The sequence below is a fragment of the Furipterus horrens genome, unplaced genomic scaffold (assembly GCF_987537825.1).
Source record: "Furipterus horrens unplaced genomic scaffold, mFurHor1.1.pri manual_scaffold_3, whole genome shotgun sequence".
Classification (NCBI taxonomy): domain Eukaryota; kingdom Metazoa; phylum Chordata; class Mammalia; order Chiroptera; family Furipteridae; genus Furipterus; species Furipterus horrens.
The window spans coordinates 208,879,547-208,898,016 of record NW_028327173.1 but is presented as its reverse complement, the minus strand read 5'-3'; the positions used below and the strand labels follow the sequence as shown (position 1 = coordinate 208,898,016).

General features: G+C 57.7%; 1 protein-coding gene across 1 annotated transcript in view; it reads right to left on the bottom strand.

The window, feature by feature from the left end:
• Positions 1–2,273: 2,273 nt before the first annotated feature.
• The window catches only part of CYP46A1 (cytochrome P450 family 46 subfamily A member 1), a 29,166-nt gene continuing 12,969 nt past the window's right edge, over positions 2,274–18,470 (bottom strand). Inside the window, exons 5-15 of the mRNA XM_090272145.1 lie at positions 18,344–18,430; positions 12,476–12,614; positions 11,676–11,786; positions 10,751–10,901; positions 10,552–10,614; positions 8,815–8,887; positions 6,806–6,890; positions 6,131–6,241; positions 4,174–4,262; positions 3,174–3,240; positions 2,274–3,039 (exon numbers count right to left, since the gene is read on the bottom strand). Of these exons, the coding sequence (XP_090128271.1) occupies positions 2,869–3,039; positions 3,174–3,240; positions 4,174–4,262; positions 6,131–6,241; positions 6,806–6,890; positions 8,815–8,887; positions 10,552–10,614; positions 10,751–10,901; positions 11,676–11,786; positions 12,476–12,614; positions 18,344–18,430 (1,147 nt within the window). The 3' untranslated portion in view covers positions 2,274–2,868. The remainder of the gene's footprint in view (positions 3,040–3,173; positions 3,241–4,173; positions 4,263–6,130; positions 6,242–6,805; positions 6,891–8,814; positions 8,888–10,551; positions 10,615–10,750; positions 10,902–11,675; positions 11,787–12,475; positions 12,615–18,343; positions 18,431–18,470) is intronic.

Sequence of the window (18,470 nt, the reverse complement as noted above, 5' to 3'; positions counted from 1 at the left end):
GTTGGCGGGGGGCCACCTGGGCTGAACCTACCTGACTCTGGCCCAGTGTCAAGGACCCCATGCCCATTGGGCTGAGACCACCACAAGGAGCTGCACCCCATCCAGAACCTTCCCAGGTGGGCAGCGAACTGACCCTCTGCCCACCCACGCTGGCTGCCCCTCAGGGCCAGCAGGGCTACCAGGGGACCCTAGAGCCGGCTTCCTGCCCCAGCACCGAGAGGGAAGAGAGGGAAAGAGGAGAGAAAGCCTCTCCGACCAAGCTGGCCCAGGCTTCTCCCCTCATCCCTGGTAGGCCAAGGTTCCCGACCCCTTGCCCCCAGCCTTGCCTGGGCCATAAGCCACCCGGACTGTCCCTGACACCAGCCTCCAGGCCGCTGAGCCCGAGGGCATCATGGGAGATTCTTTCCACGCTTTGCAAAGAGCATTTTAGGCGTTAAAGCTGCTCAGCTCTGGGAATTACTGAGCATCCCCAGCTCTCCCCTCCCAGGCTGCAGGAATCCTGACAGACCCACTGCCAGGAGGGGTAAAGGCGAAGAGACGCAGGCGTCCCCACACCCCCGCCTGCGTGGCACTGCCCCTGCCACCCCCACCAGCCGCCTGACCCTCCATTCCTCGGTGGCCCCATATGTGAAACAGGGACGGTGACACCTGCCTCCCCACGCCCACCCCAGCTGTCTGTGGATGCCCCAGACCACTCTCCCCTGCACCAGGTGGGGTTTGCACCCTCTTGCCCTGACTCAGCCTCCAGGAGGCTGAGCTTACATGGCCTCGGGCCCCTCCCTGGACCCTCCGTGGGTGTGGAGCGCTGTCCCTTCTGCCCATAGTGGACGCACAAACCGGAGCTCTGCGGCGCGGCGCCATCTTGTGGCTATTCTGGGAACTGCATGGTCTGGCCCCCAAAACGAGTTCTTCCCTGGAGGTGACAATAATAAAGACACCAGCACTGGGTCTGTAGCACTGACACTGACAGGCTCTGTGCTCAGGACGCTCTGTGTAGAACGCTCTTAATTCTCCCACCAACCCTAACACGTGGGCTCTATCATTTGTCCTCCCTTACAGATGGGGACACTGAGGTGCAAGCCACAGTGACAGAAGGGGCAGGATTTGACCCCCGGAGGTTTGGCTGCAGGGCCTTGGTCTTTATCCCGTCCATCCTGCCCGGCCCCTGGTGTTGGCACATTGGGGTCTCCTGGGGGGACTTAAAAGGTTTCTGGGCCCCACCCCCTAGACTGATCCAGCTGGCCCGGGTGACCTGGCTATGCAGCCAGATTTGAAAGCCACCTGCCTGCTCACAAAAAAGACTGTTTTTTGAAAACGGAGAGGTGGGGAGCAGCTTGATTAGGGCCAGCCAAGTGCCAGGTTGCATCCCAGTGGCCAGACCGTCTGCCCAGAGGCTCAGGTGAAACCAGTCCAGCCTGAGGCGGGGGGTGGGTAGGGGGCAGCTCCATCCCAGTCCAGTCCAGCCACCTGCACTGAGCATGTCACATCTTCCCTGAGCCTCAGTGTCCTCATCTGCTGCAGGCGAAGATCCCTGGAGCTGCTGTGCAGGACAGTGGCAAGGAGCGAGGAGCCGATGCGCAGCAGGGCCGCCCAGACCCACACCCTCCCTGGCAGCTACCCCGGGCCACAGGCGAGGGCATTTGGTTTTCTTTGCACAATGACATGCCCCCAAGTGCTGAAGGAGAGACTTGGAGCCAGCTCTTTCCCTCGGACGGGCCAATGTCACTGCCCATTTGCCAACCCGAGCCCTGGGGAAGGAGGGACAGCTCCTCCACCCGCCCACCAGCACTGGGAAAGTTCCACCTGACCATTAGGGGCAGGGCCCTCACTGGCTTCCTCCAACCAGGTGAGAAGGGGCGGCATTCTGCCAGCAGGTGATGAGGATGTCACGAACATGAGGCCAAGTACCCAGCTACTTGGCCCCACCTACTGCTCCCATGAGAGACCCCGGGGGCCTCAGCCTCCATGAGCTCCCTGGGGTGTCAATGTTCTTGCTGGGAATAGGCTAGATGGCATAGGCCCCAGGGCCCCCAACCCTCTCCAATCAAGCTCTCAAAACCTCATCTATAGTCCCAACCTCACCCAGAAGCATGGCCTTGCACTTGGCAAGGGAGCCATCCCAGTAACCCAGGCAATTTTCTCCCAAGGGGCCAGTGTGTGGGCTGCTTCCAGAACTGTGTCAGCCCTTAGAGAGACCAACCTTAACATCACCTCCGTTTCACAGACGAGCACACTGAGGGCAGAGCACCTGGCCTGGCCTGGCCGATCGTGCATGCAGTCAACACACATTTATTGAGCATCGACTCTGTGTCAGGCCCTCAGAGGGCACGGGGGGCCTCAGAGGCAAATCACACGCAGACCCCACACCTGAGGCGCTCACGGCCTGGCAGGGTAGTCGGTCACTTCAAAGGACACTCACGATACAGTGGTCAGTGTGGTGTTAGAGGTAGCACAGGTGACCAAGGGAGCACAGAGGAGGGGCCCCTGGCCCAGCCGGGGGTGGCATGGAGGGCTTCCTGGAGGAGGTGACACCCGAAGAAGGCTTTAGGGAGTGAGCAAGAGTTAGGGTATCTGGCAGAGGGAGTGGCCTGTGCAAAGGGGTGAGGGAAGATGGTAGCACATCTGGGGGGCAGCTGGGGCGTCAGGGAGAGCTGGCCCAGGAAGGGCAGTGGAGTTAGCAGCAGACAGGGGTCTCTGAGGGGCACGAAGCAGGAGAGGGTTGGCAGAGGGCTCTCTGGGAGCCAGCATGGAGGGTGCCCTCAAGGAAGAGGACAGGAGAGCGGGGTGGGGGTGGGAGGGTGGCAGTGGGTTGCAGAGGAGGGTGGGCACGGCCCTGGCCCAAGGAGTCCAATTCTGCCCCAGGCCCCCTCAGCAGGGCGGGGGTGGGGGTGCAGGCTGCCAGCCCCGGGGCTGCAAGGTGCAGATCACGGGGTCCAGTGGCTTGAGTGTGGCCTGTTCCTGCAGCCCGAACCGCTGCCCGGGCACCAGCCGGAACTCCAGCCTCTGCAGCAGCTTGGCCATGACCACCTTCACCTCCATCTGTGCATGGGGGTGGGGGTGAGGGGAGAGTGGGCAGTCAGTAAGCACAAATGCCATGGCCGCTGGGTCCCCAGCCCCCAGCCCCCAGCCCAGGGCAGCCCTGAGCAGGACGAGGCGCCACGCTGGCCTCCTACCTGAGCAAACTGCTGCCCGATGCAGGAGCGCGGGCCCAGAGAGAAGGGGAAGTAGGTGAACCTGGGCCTGCAGGAGAAAGGCGTCAGGAGGTGGCCGCCCTGCGACCGCCGGGCGGGGTTTTGCACACACTGACAACAGCAGCTGCCTCTGCTAAGCTCGGGCTCAGAATTCTCTCGTGTATCCTCCTCCTGAGCCTTCCGGAAGGAGCTGTGATCACCCCCATCATACAGACGGAAAACTGAGGCTCAGAGAGGCAAAACAGCTCACCCTGGGTCCCACGGCGCTTACTCACTCGGGCGTCACCCGTCCAGCTCTGCGCAGCCTGGGTCTGGACTCGAGTTCCCGTCCCCAGAGCTTGGCTCCCCGCCACGGCTTCAGCACTTTAACGCACCCACTCCCTTGGCACCCCCCAGAGGAGCCGACAGTGTTCCCGTTTCTCAGATGGGAACATCAAGGCCAAAAGGGGTGCAGTCACTTGCCCAAGTCACAGCACTTCCCAGCATAAGGGACTGGTTATGAGCATGGGCTTTAAAACCAGTCTCAGCCCTGGCTGGTGTGGCTCAGTGGACTGAGTGCTGGCCGTCCAACCAAAAGGTTGCCGGTTCGATTCCCTGTCAGGGCACAGGCCTGAGTTGTGGGCTGAACCCCAGTTGGGGGTGTAGGAGAGGCAACTGATTGATGTTTCTCTCCCTCTCTTTCTCCCTCCCTTCCTCTCTCTCTGAAAGTAAATAAATAAAATCTTAAAAAACAAAACCAAAAACCACAGTCTGAGCTGGCTCAAACCCCAGCACCGGCTGAGCACCCTTGGGCAAACGACCTAACCCCTCTGAGCTGTGGTTTCCTCCCCCGTCCAAGGGGGCCCTGTGGGCTCACAGCTGCCACACATCGATCTGGAAGGCCACGCGGGCCCGGGGGGCACAGGCAGCGCAGGCGAGCAGCCGCTGGGACCGTCCTCCTCCCACCAGGCAGCCACTCGTGGACCGCGGAAGAGAGGCTTACTTGGGTGCTTTGGGGCCAAAGCGATCCGGGTTGAAAGTCAGTGGGTCCTCAAAGTATGTGTCCATCCGCCCCATGACGTAGGTGCTGAACTGCCGGGCACAGAACATGCTTGGCTCTGGTTCCAAGGACGGTCCCCTTGCACCTTCCCAGCCTGCTGCAGTCACCTAATGGGGTGACTCGGAGCAGAGAAATCCACCAAGCCCCCACCCCTGCTGCACTCCGCCCACCCATCCTCCTACCCCGCCTCCCATCTCCGCCCACGTGGAACCACGCTGGCCCCTGGAAAGTCTCTAAGAGGAAGAAAAGGGACAGCCATGTGCCACTGACCACGGCTGGCATGCCACATTGTCAGGCTTGGCCCCGCCCTGGGAGAGCTACTATTATCCTCATTTTACAGATGAGGAAACGGAGGCTCAGGAAGGTGAGTGATTTGCCTGAAGTCACTGACAAGCCAGTGGGCAAACTGGGACTCCAGGTCAAGTGGCTGTGAGGCCGTCTTTCTCTGGGTCCTGGGTGCTGCTCCTGCTCCAAGTTTGCCTTCAGCATCAGGCTTGCTTAGGGGGGTGGGGAGCTGCAGGCCCCGCTGGCCCTTCACCTCCTGAGTGGGGCTCATGCTCCGTGGCCTTTCCCCCATAACTTGGGTGCTGGGTGCCAGCCTGCACGAGGTGTCTTCCTGAGCCACTCTGCCCCTGGCTCTCTGCCTCCGGAGTCCAGGCATCCGGGGGTAGAGACGCACCTGGAAGTCAGCTCCAGAGAATGGGAGCACAAGGCAGGGAAGCGTCTCAGCTCAGCACAGGGCGCTACTCTGTGCGGGATTTTTGCCAGACATGGGGTGTTCATTATCCCATTGACTCTTCTCAATAAACCGTGACCCAGGCACCAACGACCCCATCTTTACAAGGATGGCACCGAGGCCCGAAGATTCAGGGTCTTGCCTGAGATGACCCGGCCAGCGGGAGCAGGGCTGGGATGGGAGCCCGGGGCTGCCCACTCGAGGCCCGTGGGGTTGCACACCTGGGTCCAGAGTCAGCCAGCCACAGGGCCCCGTCCTGCCAGATGTGAAGCCGTCTAAAGAGACAGTCACCAAGGCAGGTGGTATTGGTGCGCGGGTGTTAAAAAAAAGGACACAGATAAAGCTTTGGTGCACACGGGGAAGGCATGGCGGAGCCCTGGGGAAAGGGTGCCGTGCAGAAGGGGCTGGAATCACGGCGTTCCCCTTCATTAAACAAAAACAAAAATACGTCCGATTGTGGGCTGAGTCATGGCTGCACTTGGAGGTAGGGCCTTAAACGGGGTAACTGAGTTAATATGAGGTCACAGGGTGACCCTAACCCGATAGGACTGGCGTCCTTATACAGAGAGGGGAGTAGCTCATAGACACACACACCGGAGGCCACGTGAGGACCCAGGGAGAAGACGGCCATCTGTACGCCACGGGGAGAGGCGCCGAGGAAGCCAGCCCTGCCCACCCCTCGCTCTCGGCCTTCCAGCCCCCTGGGCTCCGACACAGCGCATTTCTGCAGTGGAAGCCACCCCCCCCCCCGCACCCGCCCCTCCCCCCCAGCCGAGTGCTCTGTCATGACGGCCCGAGCAGATGAATACACGTCCCTACCTCACACCACACACAAGACCAACTCCAAGCAGATAAGAACTTAACTTTCAAAAGAAAACTGTAGAATTGTTAGAAGATAATGTCGGTGACTGCGCCGGCCACAGGAGAGGGAAGGGTTTCTTACTCCAGACAAAGCAAGAGAGCCGACCGCTAAAGATCTCCCTGAGCCACAGGGTCCCCAGCCTCATCCCGTCATGTCACACTGGACCGTGTGAAGGGGGAGAAAAAAGACCTTCCAGGGCAGCCAGCAAAGAGGACGGGGCCACACACCTCCCTGACCTCAGAGGAGAGCCCAAATCAGCCCCCCGTCCCGGGGGCAGGCTGGCAGGCAGGGCCCCTCCTCACCAGGAGTGGGGTGTTGCCAGGGACTCGGACTCCGTCGATCAAGGTCTCCTCTTCCAGTAGGCGGAAGGTGCCCCACGCTGGCGGGTACAGCCTCAGCGACTCTTTGAGGACCTGCGGGAGCCACACGGGGAGGGAGTAAGAGAAGCCGGAGATCCCACGGGACACGCCCCGCGCCCGTCTCTGTTCCCACACATGGTGCTTAATGTGCACGCGGGTCCTGGAACCCTGTGTCCAACTGTTGCATGACAGAAGGGGAAACTGAGGCCCGGAAGGAGAAGGGGGCCAGGCTCCCTCTGAACCAGGGGTCCCACCACCCGCGACGCCTCCTGCTGTGCTGACTCTCCCAGCGGAGGGGGCATGGGGCCTGCAGAGCCCTGGCTGAGGTGGGCAGTGCAAACCGAGTCCCGCTCACCGACGGGCTGTTTCCAGCTCTGGCGGCATGTTGGGGGCACCTGGGAGGCCTTGACAACGCTGCCGCCCAGGCCCGCCCGGGGAGCCTGGCGTCGTCGGACTCGGGGCAGTGTGGGGGTGGGATTTTCTTACGTCTCCCAGGGGACTCTCCTGAGCAGTGAGGTTAGAGAACCCCTGCTCTGATGGGTTAGGGAGACTGCGGGCCTGAATCGACAGATCCCCCACATCTGCCCAGAAGCTTCTATCCTCCCACCCCACACACACCTGGGACAGGTACTGCAGTCTTCCCAGGTCCTCGTAGTCAAGGTGCCTCTTTGAGCCGATGACCTCGTCCACCTCGGCCTGCAGCCTGCGGGGTCAAAGACAAATTCATCTCCAAGGACAGATGTCCCCACGCGAGCTTCGAGAAGCCGGGATGGAAGGAAGCATGTGAGAGGGGCCTGGGGTTCCCTGCCTGCGCACACGGCCCACCCCATGGTGGAAGACATCCACGAACCGCCACGGCCAAGCCAAGGTGCCCAGGCATGCGGGAACGACGTCCCAGGGCCCTTGACAACGTTCACCCTTTGGGTTTGCTGCTGGGAACCAGCCGTAGGAAACCAGCGCGCCCTGGAACAAGGGCTTTGCACATCGATGCCCGTCTGGGCCTGGTCACAGCCGCCAATGGCTGGGAGCAGTGGACTGAGTGGCGCGGGGACGCTGCTTGAGCGAACCCGGGGACGTGCACTGTTAGAAGTGCAGGCAGCACTGGAGCGGATGTGGACCACCTCACCCCACTAGGGGGGCTGTTATCAAAGACAAGAGCACACGGGTGGCGGGGACGCGGAGAAGCCGGAACCCTGCGCTCCGTGGGTGGGAAAGTGAATGGCGCAGGTGGGAAATGGCGTGGCGGTTCCTCTACAAGTTAAACACGGAGCTGCTCTAGGATGCGGCGATTCCACTCGTGGGTGCCCGCCCAAAAGTCCTGAAAGTGGGGTCACAGATAAATCTGGGCACACTCATGTTTGGAGCAGCGTGGTTCACAATAGCCAAACAGCAGAAGCAGCCCAAGTGTCCGCGGGTGGGTAAACAAGACGTGGCCACCCACACAACGGCGGGCGACTCCGTCTGCCGCACGGACAGACCTTGAGGACACTACGCCGAGGGAAACAAGCCGCCACAACAGGACAAACGGTGCCGGCTCCCCTTCCGGGAGGTCCTCGGAGTAGGGTGGTGTCGCCGGGGGGTCGGCAGGGGGCTGGGGAGCCGGTGTTTAATGGGGACAGAGTTTCAGTCTGGGCTGGACGGTGGGGTCAGGTACACGACAATGTGGCCGCACTTAATGCCACTGAGCTGGCGGTTAAGGTAGGTAAAGTGGTACATTTTATGCTACGTAGGCATGCTTTACCACAGTGTTTTTAAAAAGTGGATTTGGGAAGAGGTTACAATAACGTGGGATGAAAAGTTAACCATGAACGGCCTCTGGGTGGTTGGGGCCACCACGGACAGATTTATTATTATTATTATTTTTATTATTATTATTTATTTTAACTTTCCTGCTCTTTCCAACATTTTTATAAAGAGCATTTTATTACTGCATCTTTTTAGAAACCTAATAAACTATTTCATATTCTCAAGAAGGCCTTCACTCTGCCCTCTTACGAAGTGAGAACCACTAATGGCAGGCCCCTGCCCACCTCCCCAGTCTTCCCCCACCCCCACCCCAAGCCTGGTGGCGTTTTCGGAGCACGTCACCTTTGGCTCAATCTGGGCAACTGTGCCTGAGGCAACCAATGGCCCCGCTCAGATGCCATCTCCCCAGGCCTGCCCCCCTCATCCAGCCAGCTGAAGAGCAGCGCTCCCCGGGCACCCGCTCAGACCTCAGGGGCAGCCCCTGGCCAGACACTAAGGGCGCCATGGGGAGGGAAGGAGCCATGGTCCCTGGCCTCCTGGAGCTTCCACTTCCGTGACTGAGATGGCCTTGAAGCAAACAGTCCTGGGAGGAAACGCACTTATGGACTGAGAGGACGCTAGTGGCTACTTTAGGGGTCTGAGAAGTATCAGAAGAAGGGGAGGAAGAAGAGGAAGGGAGGAGAAAAGCAGGAAGAGGAGCCTCCAGAGAGGGAATGGCATGTACAAAGGCCCTGGGGTGAAGAGAAGCAGGGCACGGGGCAGAGAGCTCAGCCATGGGAGGTGGGAGCAGGTGGCCCTCTAGGAATAAGACATGGGACAACCCCCTTCGCAACACCCAAGGCGGCCTCCCACCCCCTGGCCACCACCCCCCCTCGCCGTACCTTGCCAAGATCTCGGGCTGGCGGGACAGCTCCATCACCGTGAATGCCAAGTGATTGGCAGAGGTCTCGTGACCTGCAGGAAAGGAGGACAGTGGCAGCACCACATGGGACATAGAGCGGCTGCAGCCCGGCTTCTGAGACACCAATGCCCTGGTGGCCGTTCAGGGCCTCACTTCTGTCCCCTGTGGTGGCGCTGCACATACAGATGTAAAGGGACACCTGCCCACCGCCACATCACCTGATGGCAGCCAGTGTGGTCAAATAAAGGGCCTTTGCCGCCAGGCATCTGGTTTTCACACTCTGAAAGCCCCTTCCTCCAACCATCCTTGTGCCTTGCCTGGCCCGGGGGATGCCTGTCCCCATTTTGCAGAAGAGGAAGCTGAAGCTGAGAGAAATGTGAATCTCGAAGTCACACGGCAGGAGGGATGGGCTGGGACTCCAGCTGAGCAGACTTTAGAGCCCAGGGCCGTGTTCTCCCCCAGCTGTGGGCACCAGCCCCTGAGGTCTGGGGAGAGCACACCTATAGCTGCAGGGACCTGGTGGCTTCTCCTGCGTGGGCAGGGGTCACTGCAGGAGGACCGACTCTGAGTTCTGGCCAAGCGGACAGTCTAAGCACCCAGCTGGCCTGAGAAGGAACTGTCTGCATTGCAGGAATTTCCGCTAAGGGGTAGGTAGTCTACCAGGGGCCTTGGTGGGGGTGGGGGCTGCTCTAGGAGGGAGAGGGCCTACACCTCACAGCAAGTAGGAGCTGAGGAGGGAGGCCCAGGTGGCCCCGGCGTGGGGAACTGAGGCTGACAGGGAGAGCAGAGCAGCCAGAAGCCCGTCCTGGCCCTGGCCGCTTGCTGCCATCTGTGACTCAGTTTCCTCACACCCCACCCCCGAACCCTGCATCCAGACACTGCAGGGGCCCTAGGGAGAGCAGGACAGCTGCATCTCTCTACCCTCCTCTGAACTCCCCCCCACACCCAGCAAGGTTCCCAACCAATTCAACCCAACTGTCTGTCTGTCTGTCGACCGCCACCACCAGACTATGAACTCTCCTCTTGTTCGCTCTGTCTTCCCGAGCCTAGCATCCACTCCCCCGTTTGTTCATTCCATCCAGTCGTCACAGGGACCTACTGCGCTGGGCCCTGGCACACACAAGTGAGCGAAACAACGCAGCCCCTCGCTCACCAAGCCCGCCACCTGCCGGGGCAGGCGGGCCTCAGGGAGTCACACCAACAGACACACAACGGAAGCCGTGAGACGTTTGGGCAGGGCCGCTCTGGGCACCACGGTGAGCTTCTCACTGGGGCCTGATGAGTCTGGGCAATCCCTGAGGGCTTTCCCGAGGAAGAAGCACCCGAGGGATCCCTGACGAGTGAGGAGGAGTTTTCTAGGTGAGGATAGACGCTCAAGAAATATTTGATAAGCAAATAAATGAAGCTGCTTCCCACAAATTCTGAGTGAGGGGGAAACTGGAAATCACATGGCCAAGCTCCCCGAACCCAAAAAGACAGCTTCACAAGTCCCCAGGACTGCCAGCTCCATGAACAGGTTAGAGGTCCCCAAGAGGGCCTCCTGGACATCCCTCAGAGGAGAGAGAAGGCTTCTGCTCCCCTGGTCCCGGCCCCCCAGTTCCGCAGCATAACTCTGCTTAGATGGCCAGAAAAATCTCTGCGTCAGGATTTAAGCGATCCACCATTCCCATCATTTCTGCAAAGCTCGGAGCCCTGGGTCGTGGATGAAACTACGAACCAGCAATGAAGAAGGTGACGAAGTTGTCCAGCAGAACCTCGTCGTCCTGGGCGCCCTCTTCAGCTGAAACACAAGGAGCGGCTCAGGTGCCGGCAGCGACGTCTGCGACACTCATCCTCCCGTTCCCTTTCCCACAGCTCACGAAGACACCCCGACAGGGGGACCCCCGGCCACCTCGCCTGCGCAAGGAGCCCCACACCTTTGAGAATCTGGGTGAGGATGTCGGCGGGGACGTCCTCTCCCCGCTTCAGGGCCTCCCTGCGGCGCTGCACCCAGTCCTTGCCGACCTGGCGCAGGAAGCGGACGCTCTCGCGGATCTCACGCAGCTGCTTCCACTTCCCCGGCATGAACTAAAAGGGGTTCCAGGGCAAGACAGCCCACTGAGCACACGCGCCTCCCTCTCCCTTCTTCGCCCTCCCCCCGCCCACCCCGGTCCCAAAATGTCAATCAATCCTCAGCAGCCCCGGCACGCAGGGCTGTCAGGAGACCGGGAGAAATCCTGGAAGATAAAGGACCCAGGGAGACTAGCTCAAGAAGACCGGCCTAGCCCAACGCCCATCGGCTTCCCCTTCTGGCCCCGAATCCCCAGGAATGATGGGAAAGGGGCCTGGAAATATTCGGGAAGCACTGGGAAGTGAGAAGGGACCCCCGGAGGGCGGGGCCGCTGGGGCTGCAGTGAAGGAGGAAGCCACAGCCGGAGGGCAGGAGGTGGGAGCACCAGCCGAGAAAAGGGGGTGGCCCCAGGGGACGGCCAGCTGGGGTGTGAGAGCGGGAGCTGCGGCAGCCGCTTTATGACAATGAGGCGACGTGCCGCAGACCGTGGACCCACAGAAGACCCAGGGACGTCTGGCCTGGAGGGGCCGTCCTGACCGCCCCGGATGGCCCGTGTCAGGGCTCACGCTGCACTAGAGAAAGGTGAGCTCCTAATTTACGTCAAACGGTTTCATTTTGAGCCGCGACTTGAGGCAATGGAGGCAGATCCTAACTGAGTCAGCAGTCACTGCAGTTAGACAGACCAGAACTCAAAACTCATTCTGAAAAAAACGTCCCTGGAGGCGGTGCCCAGCAAAGGAGGACAACCCAAGCCGAGGCGGCTGGTCACCAGACGGGACGCGAGGCAGTACCTTCGCCAGGGTGTTGCGGGACGCGGTGATGCCCTCCAGTATTAGCTTCACCTTCCCGGACAGAGGCTTCTGGGCCCCCAGCAGCATGCTGGTCTCCATCCCAAAAGCCGCCTGGGGAGAGAGAAGGACGACGTCATACCCCGGGGACGGGAGGGCCACAGACCAGGGCAGAGCTGGGCGCCATTTAGCTGGAGCCCCAGGCCCTGGCTAAGGGCCGACCTGCATCCTGACAACAAGCCGTGATCATTCCAACCCTGTTGAATGTGGGAGGATTAAATAGCATGTAGTAGCTACTAAATAAACCTCCTACTCCCTCTTGACAAGATGCATTTTCCCGTTCCACACCCAGCTTCTCAGTGAGCTGCTGGATGACAAAGACCCTTCCCTAACTGTCCCCACACTCCAGCTGCCTGGCCTGCCTTCCCCTGGGTTTCAGGTTATCCGGGCCACTGCTGGGCCTGCCAGGGTAAAACGCCAAGCCATTACCCACGGCGGGTGTGAGGGGGAGGTGGGCTTTGCGGCGGGAGTCAGGCAGCCCTCAGATCCAGCCACAGGCGACCAGTCCCCTCACCTCCCAGTGTTCGTTTCTAGAGAACGAGTTAGTAGCTCCAGCCTCACGCTCGGTGTTTTGAATAGTCAAGGAGAGCGGACGTTCTCAGCCCAGAGGAGCAGCCTCTGACACACGGAGGAGCAGCAGCGAGAGGAGCAGCAGCGAGAGGAGCAGAGCAAGGGGAGGCAACAGGGGACAGGAAGGGGAGAGGAGCCCTCTGCCCCACCCCATGCCCCGTGCCCCCCATCACCTTGGCCAGGATGTCCATGGCAGTGCAGGTCAGCATCTCCTGCATGGACACCGGGGTCTGCCCATCCGCCTTCGCCTCCAGAATCTCCACCAGCTGCTCCGCCTTCTCGTTGAATGTTTCCATCAAGCTGACCAAGGAGCTGGGGAGACAGCACACCCATCAGCGGCCACCGGCACCAGCCGAGGCCATCCTGTGGCCCCTCTCTGGAGGGAGGCCAGTGTGCAGAGTGGAGGTGGAGGCCCCCTCCCAGCCTTTCCGGCCTCCCCCCGAGGCCCAGCCCCCAGGCTGGGGCTTCAGTAATCAAACTAAGCCTTGGGGTTCCACCAGTCCCCTCCACTCAGGATGGCTGCGGTCCCTTTGCCCTTGTCCTGATGCTTCCCTGGGTCCTCTGTCTGCCACTGGGCCCCTCGACTCTGACCGCAAGAGTACATGACAGTGCAGGAGCTCCGGAGGACAGCGGGAAGGACGGGAAGAAAAGTCTCTGGGAACCCCAGCTTCATGCGGTTTCCCCTGCAACCTCTCTGCTGGCAGTGCCCACTCTCCTTGCCTGTCTTGCCCCGGGCTGCCCCCTGCAGCCTCATTTTCCCGTTCCACTCCCTGTCCTTGAGCAGTCACAGTGCCCAGCCCTACAGGAACAGGAGTCCTCAGACCCAGAGTCCCCAGTGCATAGCACCCCCTCCCGCAGAAAGCTATGCGGCTCATCTGCCAGCCGGAGAGCTCAGAGAGAGGTATGGAAGGATGCGCTCCCAACTCACAAAAGGGTACCCCTGGTGGGGCGGGCAGGAGGCGGCTGCCACTCGGTACATTACATGTTCCTGATTTTATACTAACAGAAAGTGCTGTTTTTGAAATTTTTAATGTTAACAGTCTTGGTAAAGGGCATAGGGGTGTTCTTTCTCTTATTCTAGTTCTTAAAACTTATCTAGAATATTGAAGTTTCCAAATAAAAAAGGTTTCTAAAACATTTTTAAAAACACAGATGGGAGAAGGAAAAGAAGAGCAATGTTTTTACTTAGGAAAGAAAACCAGCTCTCCATTGCCCACCTACCAGCTTCGCTCTCGCCGCCCACCGCTCAGACAGGCTGGGCACCCTCCTGCCCGCTGGGGCCCCACCCCCGCCCCACGCTGGTGGCACATCTTAGCCTCTGTGGCCCAGGTCCGGACTGAAAGCACCACTCTGAGCCGGTCCCTTGCCACCTGCAACACTCTGAAGCACCTTGGCACTCTTAGGAGGGAGGCAAAAGTCCGCACCTGGACCTGGGAGGACTTCCACCCAGAGCTTTGCCTTCCTGTGCCGATGGCCTTTGAGCGCCTCCAAAGCACAGTGCTCCTCCCCACCTCAGGGCCTTTGCACGTGCTGCCCTTCTGCCTGGAGCCCTCCTCCCTGCCACCTTCCATCCCCTTGCCCCGTTACCACCCTAATGCCCGTCCGCTCTCCAGAGGGACACTGAAATGCCACTTCCTTAGGGAAATGTCTCTTGAGCCCCAAGTAGGCCCTATCCACACTCCCATGGAACCCTTGACTTTCTCTTCATCACACATACATGGTTTGCAAGTACATAGTTGTTTGCAGGATTATTTGCAGCTGCCTCTTTTTCTTTCTCAATCACATTCAAGTTGACTGTTTGGATAGCATGTGGCGGATGATCACACCAATACTGAGTCCCTGGTCCCTACTGTAGATAAAGCTTCGGGCAGGAGCGTCAGAGGCACGGTGACGTCCCAACCTCCTTGTCTTTGGTGCAAATGACTGGGACCAAAGCCTTCCAGTAAAAGTAATGTTTGCAAAAGCAGAGCCTGGCCTCTTACTCTCACACTTTTATTAAAAGTGTAGAATAATCTTCTATGTAGATCGTGGATGGAGATGAAACTCACCACTAGTTCCTAGTTTTTCCTCATTCGTGAATTAGAATTCAGCAAGGGGGAAACACTTTCTTCTCCTCTCTCCCTCTCTCTCTCCCTCTCCCTCTCTTTCCCTCTCTCTCTGAGTTCAGAGTTTAGAGTTCAGAGTTCATTGCTGAAGCAGTGAGGCAGAGCGACCACGCTGCAGGCAGGGTGGCCCCAAACACCTCCCGAAGCTCCTTCTGCACAACCCGGAGAGCTTGCATTTCCAACACGAGCGTCCCCCCTTCGCTGCCTAGCTCACTGTGAGACTAAAACAGAAATGCGTGGGGAAAGGGGCACACAAGAAGGCCAAGGTGCTCAATACCCCTGAACGGCACGCCTACAAAAGGGCAAGATGGTCCATGTACGTCACAGAGATGGTACCACAATTGATTAAAAAAATAAAAAGGTCTGTGAAGGAAGGCCCTTGATAAAACATAACATGCTGTTCAAAGGCGAGGTCCTGTGGGCTGGGGAGGGGTGCGCCGAGACCGTGCCACTGGGTTTAGGTCACGCGCACTGTGAGTGGCCGTCTGGTGGGAGGCTCTGTCCTCCGCTGACCTCAGAGCTCCCCCAGGGCAGGGACCGTGGCCCCTTCATGGCCTCCACCGCCCTGGTCCTCGGCACAACCCGTGCTTGCTCAGCCGATGCCTCGCTCACGGCTACTCCTCTGTCCTCGCCCCTGGCAGCTCTCCAGTCACACCAAGGCCACTTCGAGTCACTGCTTCGTTCATGTGCTCCTTTGCTCTGTGGACACCCCTGGAGGGCTGGTGGTGGGCCTGGTGCAGCGCTAGGCACGGGGGTGCAGGGCAGGGGGCTTCTCCCGCCTTCCGGACCCGGAGGCCCGGTGAGGAGGTGGAGGAGGACCTCCGCAGTGGCATGGCGGAAGCTGGGGCTCAGCCTTGAGGTCAGGGGACAAGTTCCTGAAGCAGGGACACCTTGTCTGGGTATCGGAGGAGGCACAGGGCTCTCCGGGGAGCGCAGAAGGCAGAGGGGGTGGCAGGGACATGGGCAGAGGTTCCAGGAAGGGGCCCGTGGGTTCAGAAAGGTGGAGGGGTCCCGGGGCCAGAAGGGGGTGCGTAGGCGGGGTCCGACCTTCCTCTTGCAGGTGACAGGAAGCCACTGAGGGCTTCGGGACAGGGGAGGAGGGTGGTCAGATCTGAATTTGGGCAGGCCCTCTCCCCAGCAGGAAGGAGAAACAAGTGGTGATTTAAACAAAAACAGTAAGTGATCTGGGAAAAGCGTCCCAGGGGTCCCTTAGGCCACCCTGGACATTCTTCTGCAAATTTGAAATCATGTCAAAGTAAAAGATTACTTTCCTCAAAATGTTAAACCCAGACCTACCTTGTGACCCAGTAATCTCACTCCTAGGTATACACCCCAAAAAACTTGCACACGAGTGCTTAGAGCAGCAGTATATATTCACAAAAGCCAAAAAATGGGAACAGCTCAAACGTCCATCAGCTGGTGAATGGATAAACGAACTGTGGTATATCCATACAGTGGAATATTATTTGGCAATAAAAAGGAATGATACAGTGAATATTAGGACAAGGATTTTCCTTCCCCCTGTATATTTTTCATCCTACCTGATCCCTCCAGAATTTGGCATTCTGAAGAAGTAAGCAATGATATACGGTCCTTTGCATAAAACTAATAAGACCAGGTGTTAATAGAGGTTTTATTGACCATGACTTTGACTGGAATGTCACGCCTAAAGGAGACATGCTTGGGCTCTGGTTGTTACCAAAAAGTCCTGAGGAACTGGGATTGACTATCAAAGGTAATAAAATCCCCCCCCCCCAAAAAAGAGGCCTACCATCTTGGTTGGTTGTGCGGTCCATGGCAGTCTTTCCAGGGAAGGGACAAAGGTTGCTTTCCTGAAAGATGGCTAGAAGGGACCTTAAGGCACAATGGAAAACCAGAAGGACTTGGAAAAGACAGGTGTTTACAGGCAAGACTGAATGCCAGGTATGTGGCTCAGCTTCTGTGCCCTGAAGGGCAGACTGAAGGTCACCCTCAAGGTTCCTTGTGTGAGTTCCAGCAAAGCAGAACTAAAAATCATAAGTGATCATTTTCTGTTCTTGCTGTGTTTATGCAAACGAACAGGATAAATTAAAAATGGACTTAATGCAGTCCCTTTAATGACAAGGAGGGTAATCTTAGGGAGAAAAATCGTGATTCAAGGAAAATCACAATGCTCAGTGGTAGACTATAAAGTAGTGCAGCTAACTGTCTTTAAAGTTTATTTTCATTTAAAGTTTGTTTTCATTTGAAAGTTAAACTAGTCTGTGACATCATCAAAGATGCTTAATTTACAGGCAAAAAGAATGTCAAATGCCTTGCAACTGGATGTCTTTCCAATAAGACAGTCTTGCAGATACAGACTGGTTTGAGGATTAGTTGCATAAATTAACATGTATTTTCTGTTTTCAAAGGGCATAAGCCTATGACCGCATTACCTGAGTGATTGTCTGTACGCATAAGCCTCACTTAATCTTCTCTGCAGCGCTGCCTCCTGAGACTCAGTGGTTTGGCTGAACTAAGTGGCTGAGTTGGTGAAGTATGGGTTGGTCAGTGGGCTTCACTTCAAAACTGGTCTCTCTTTTCTATCCTAATGGCTTGGACAGAAAGGGCCAAGAGGTCTGAGAGGGGGGAAACCTGAATATTCCCCTCAGCCCAAACTAAGTATAATGGGCAAAAGGGTTTTGGACAGGTGAGCTGTGCCTGGCACACCTTCCTCCAAAGAAGCCCTTCTCTTCCCTAATGTGGGACATTGAAAAATTAATCCCTGCCTTTTGTCATCGAGTGGTTATGGATTGAATGATGCCTTTTAACCCTGTTGCCAAATCTGTTGCCCCCAGAATACAACAAGGATGCCAGCCTGTTAAACCAAGCATGCCGTTGTCCGGGGACAGCCAACTGACCTGGAGTCTGCACGATCCTTCCCCATGTGGGAAGGCCACCCTCCCCTCCACACCCCCACTCTTATTAGGGATTTCTGGACCCAAGGGTAGGTAGGATGATGACCATGCCCAGCTTGAAGCAGCTAGAGGAGCACGAGACCTTTGCCCATTGTCTTTTATAAGATTATAAAGGGTCTTAAGTCTGACGGGGGGGAATTGTTATTTTTTATTGTTATAAAAAATTAAGTAATTAATTTTAAAAAAAAGAAGAATATAGGAAAGGGTGAAGCCAAAGAATTTGTATGCACGACCCATGGTCATGAACTAAGGGGGGTGGAATAGCTGGGGGGAAGAGGGGTACTGGGCAGAGGGGAGCAAAGGGGGAAAAACACTAGAACTATTGTAACAACATAATCAATAAAATATACCACAAAAAGAGAGAGAGAAAAAATATATAAAATATATCAAATTTAATGTGGACGAACCTCAAAAACATGATGCTCCGTGAAAGGAGCCAGACACCAGAGGCCCCATCACGCGTGATTCCACAAATAGGAAATATCCAGAATAAGAAAATCCGCAGATAGAAAGCAGGTGAGTGGCTGCCAGGAGCTGCGGCCACAGATGGGAAATGGGGGGTGACTGCTTTTTTGGGGTGATGAAAATGCCCTAAAATTGGCTACGGTGATGGCTGTACAAGTTTTGAATATACAAAAAAGCAGTCGCTTGCACCCTGGAAATGGGTGAATTGTGTGGTGTGTGAATTGTATCTGAACATAAGTTACTTAAAAGTAAAATGTTACCCAAAAGTGAAGACTATAATAAACAAGATAAAAAGCCGAGGCAGGTGAGGAGTGATGAGGCCTGAGCCAGGGGAGCTCCTGGGGGACAGGGACCCCACACCTCTAGGTATCATCGTCCCTCAAGCCTTGAGATTCACGAACCTCACGGGGACCTCTCAGCCCCAGGTCCCACGGGTGGCCTCTTCCCTCCATCCCTTCTGCCTGGGTGAGGCCCCCTCAGATGGAGACCCTGCCTCCCCAGCCCACCCACGCTGCCCGGCCCTGGCGGCGCCCACCTGCGGCTGAAGGCCAGGTCCATGACTCTCCGCTGCTTGTGCCAGCGCTCGTAGTCGCACTCGGACACCAGGCCTTGGCCAAACAGCCTGCGGGACACAAAGACGTGGTGAGGGAAACGGGGGGAGG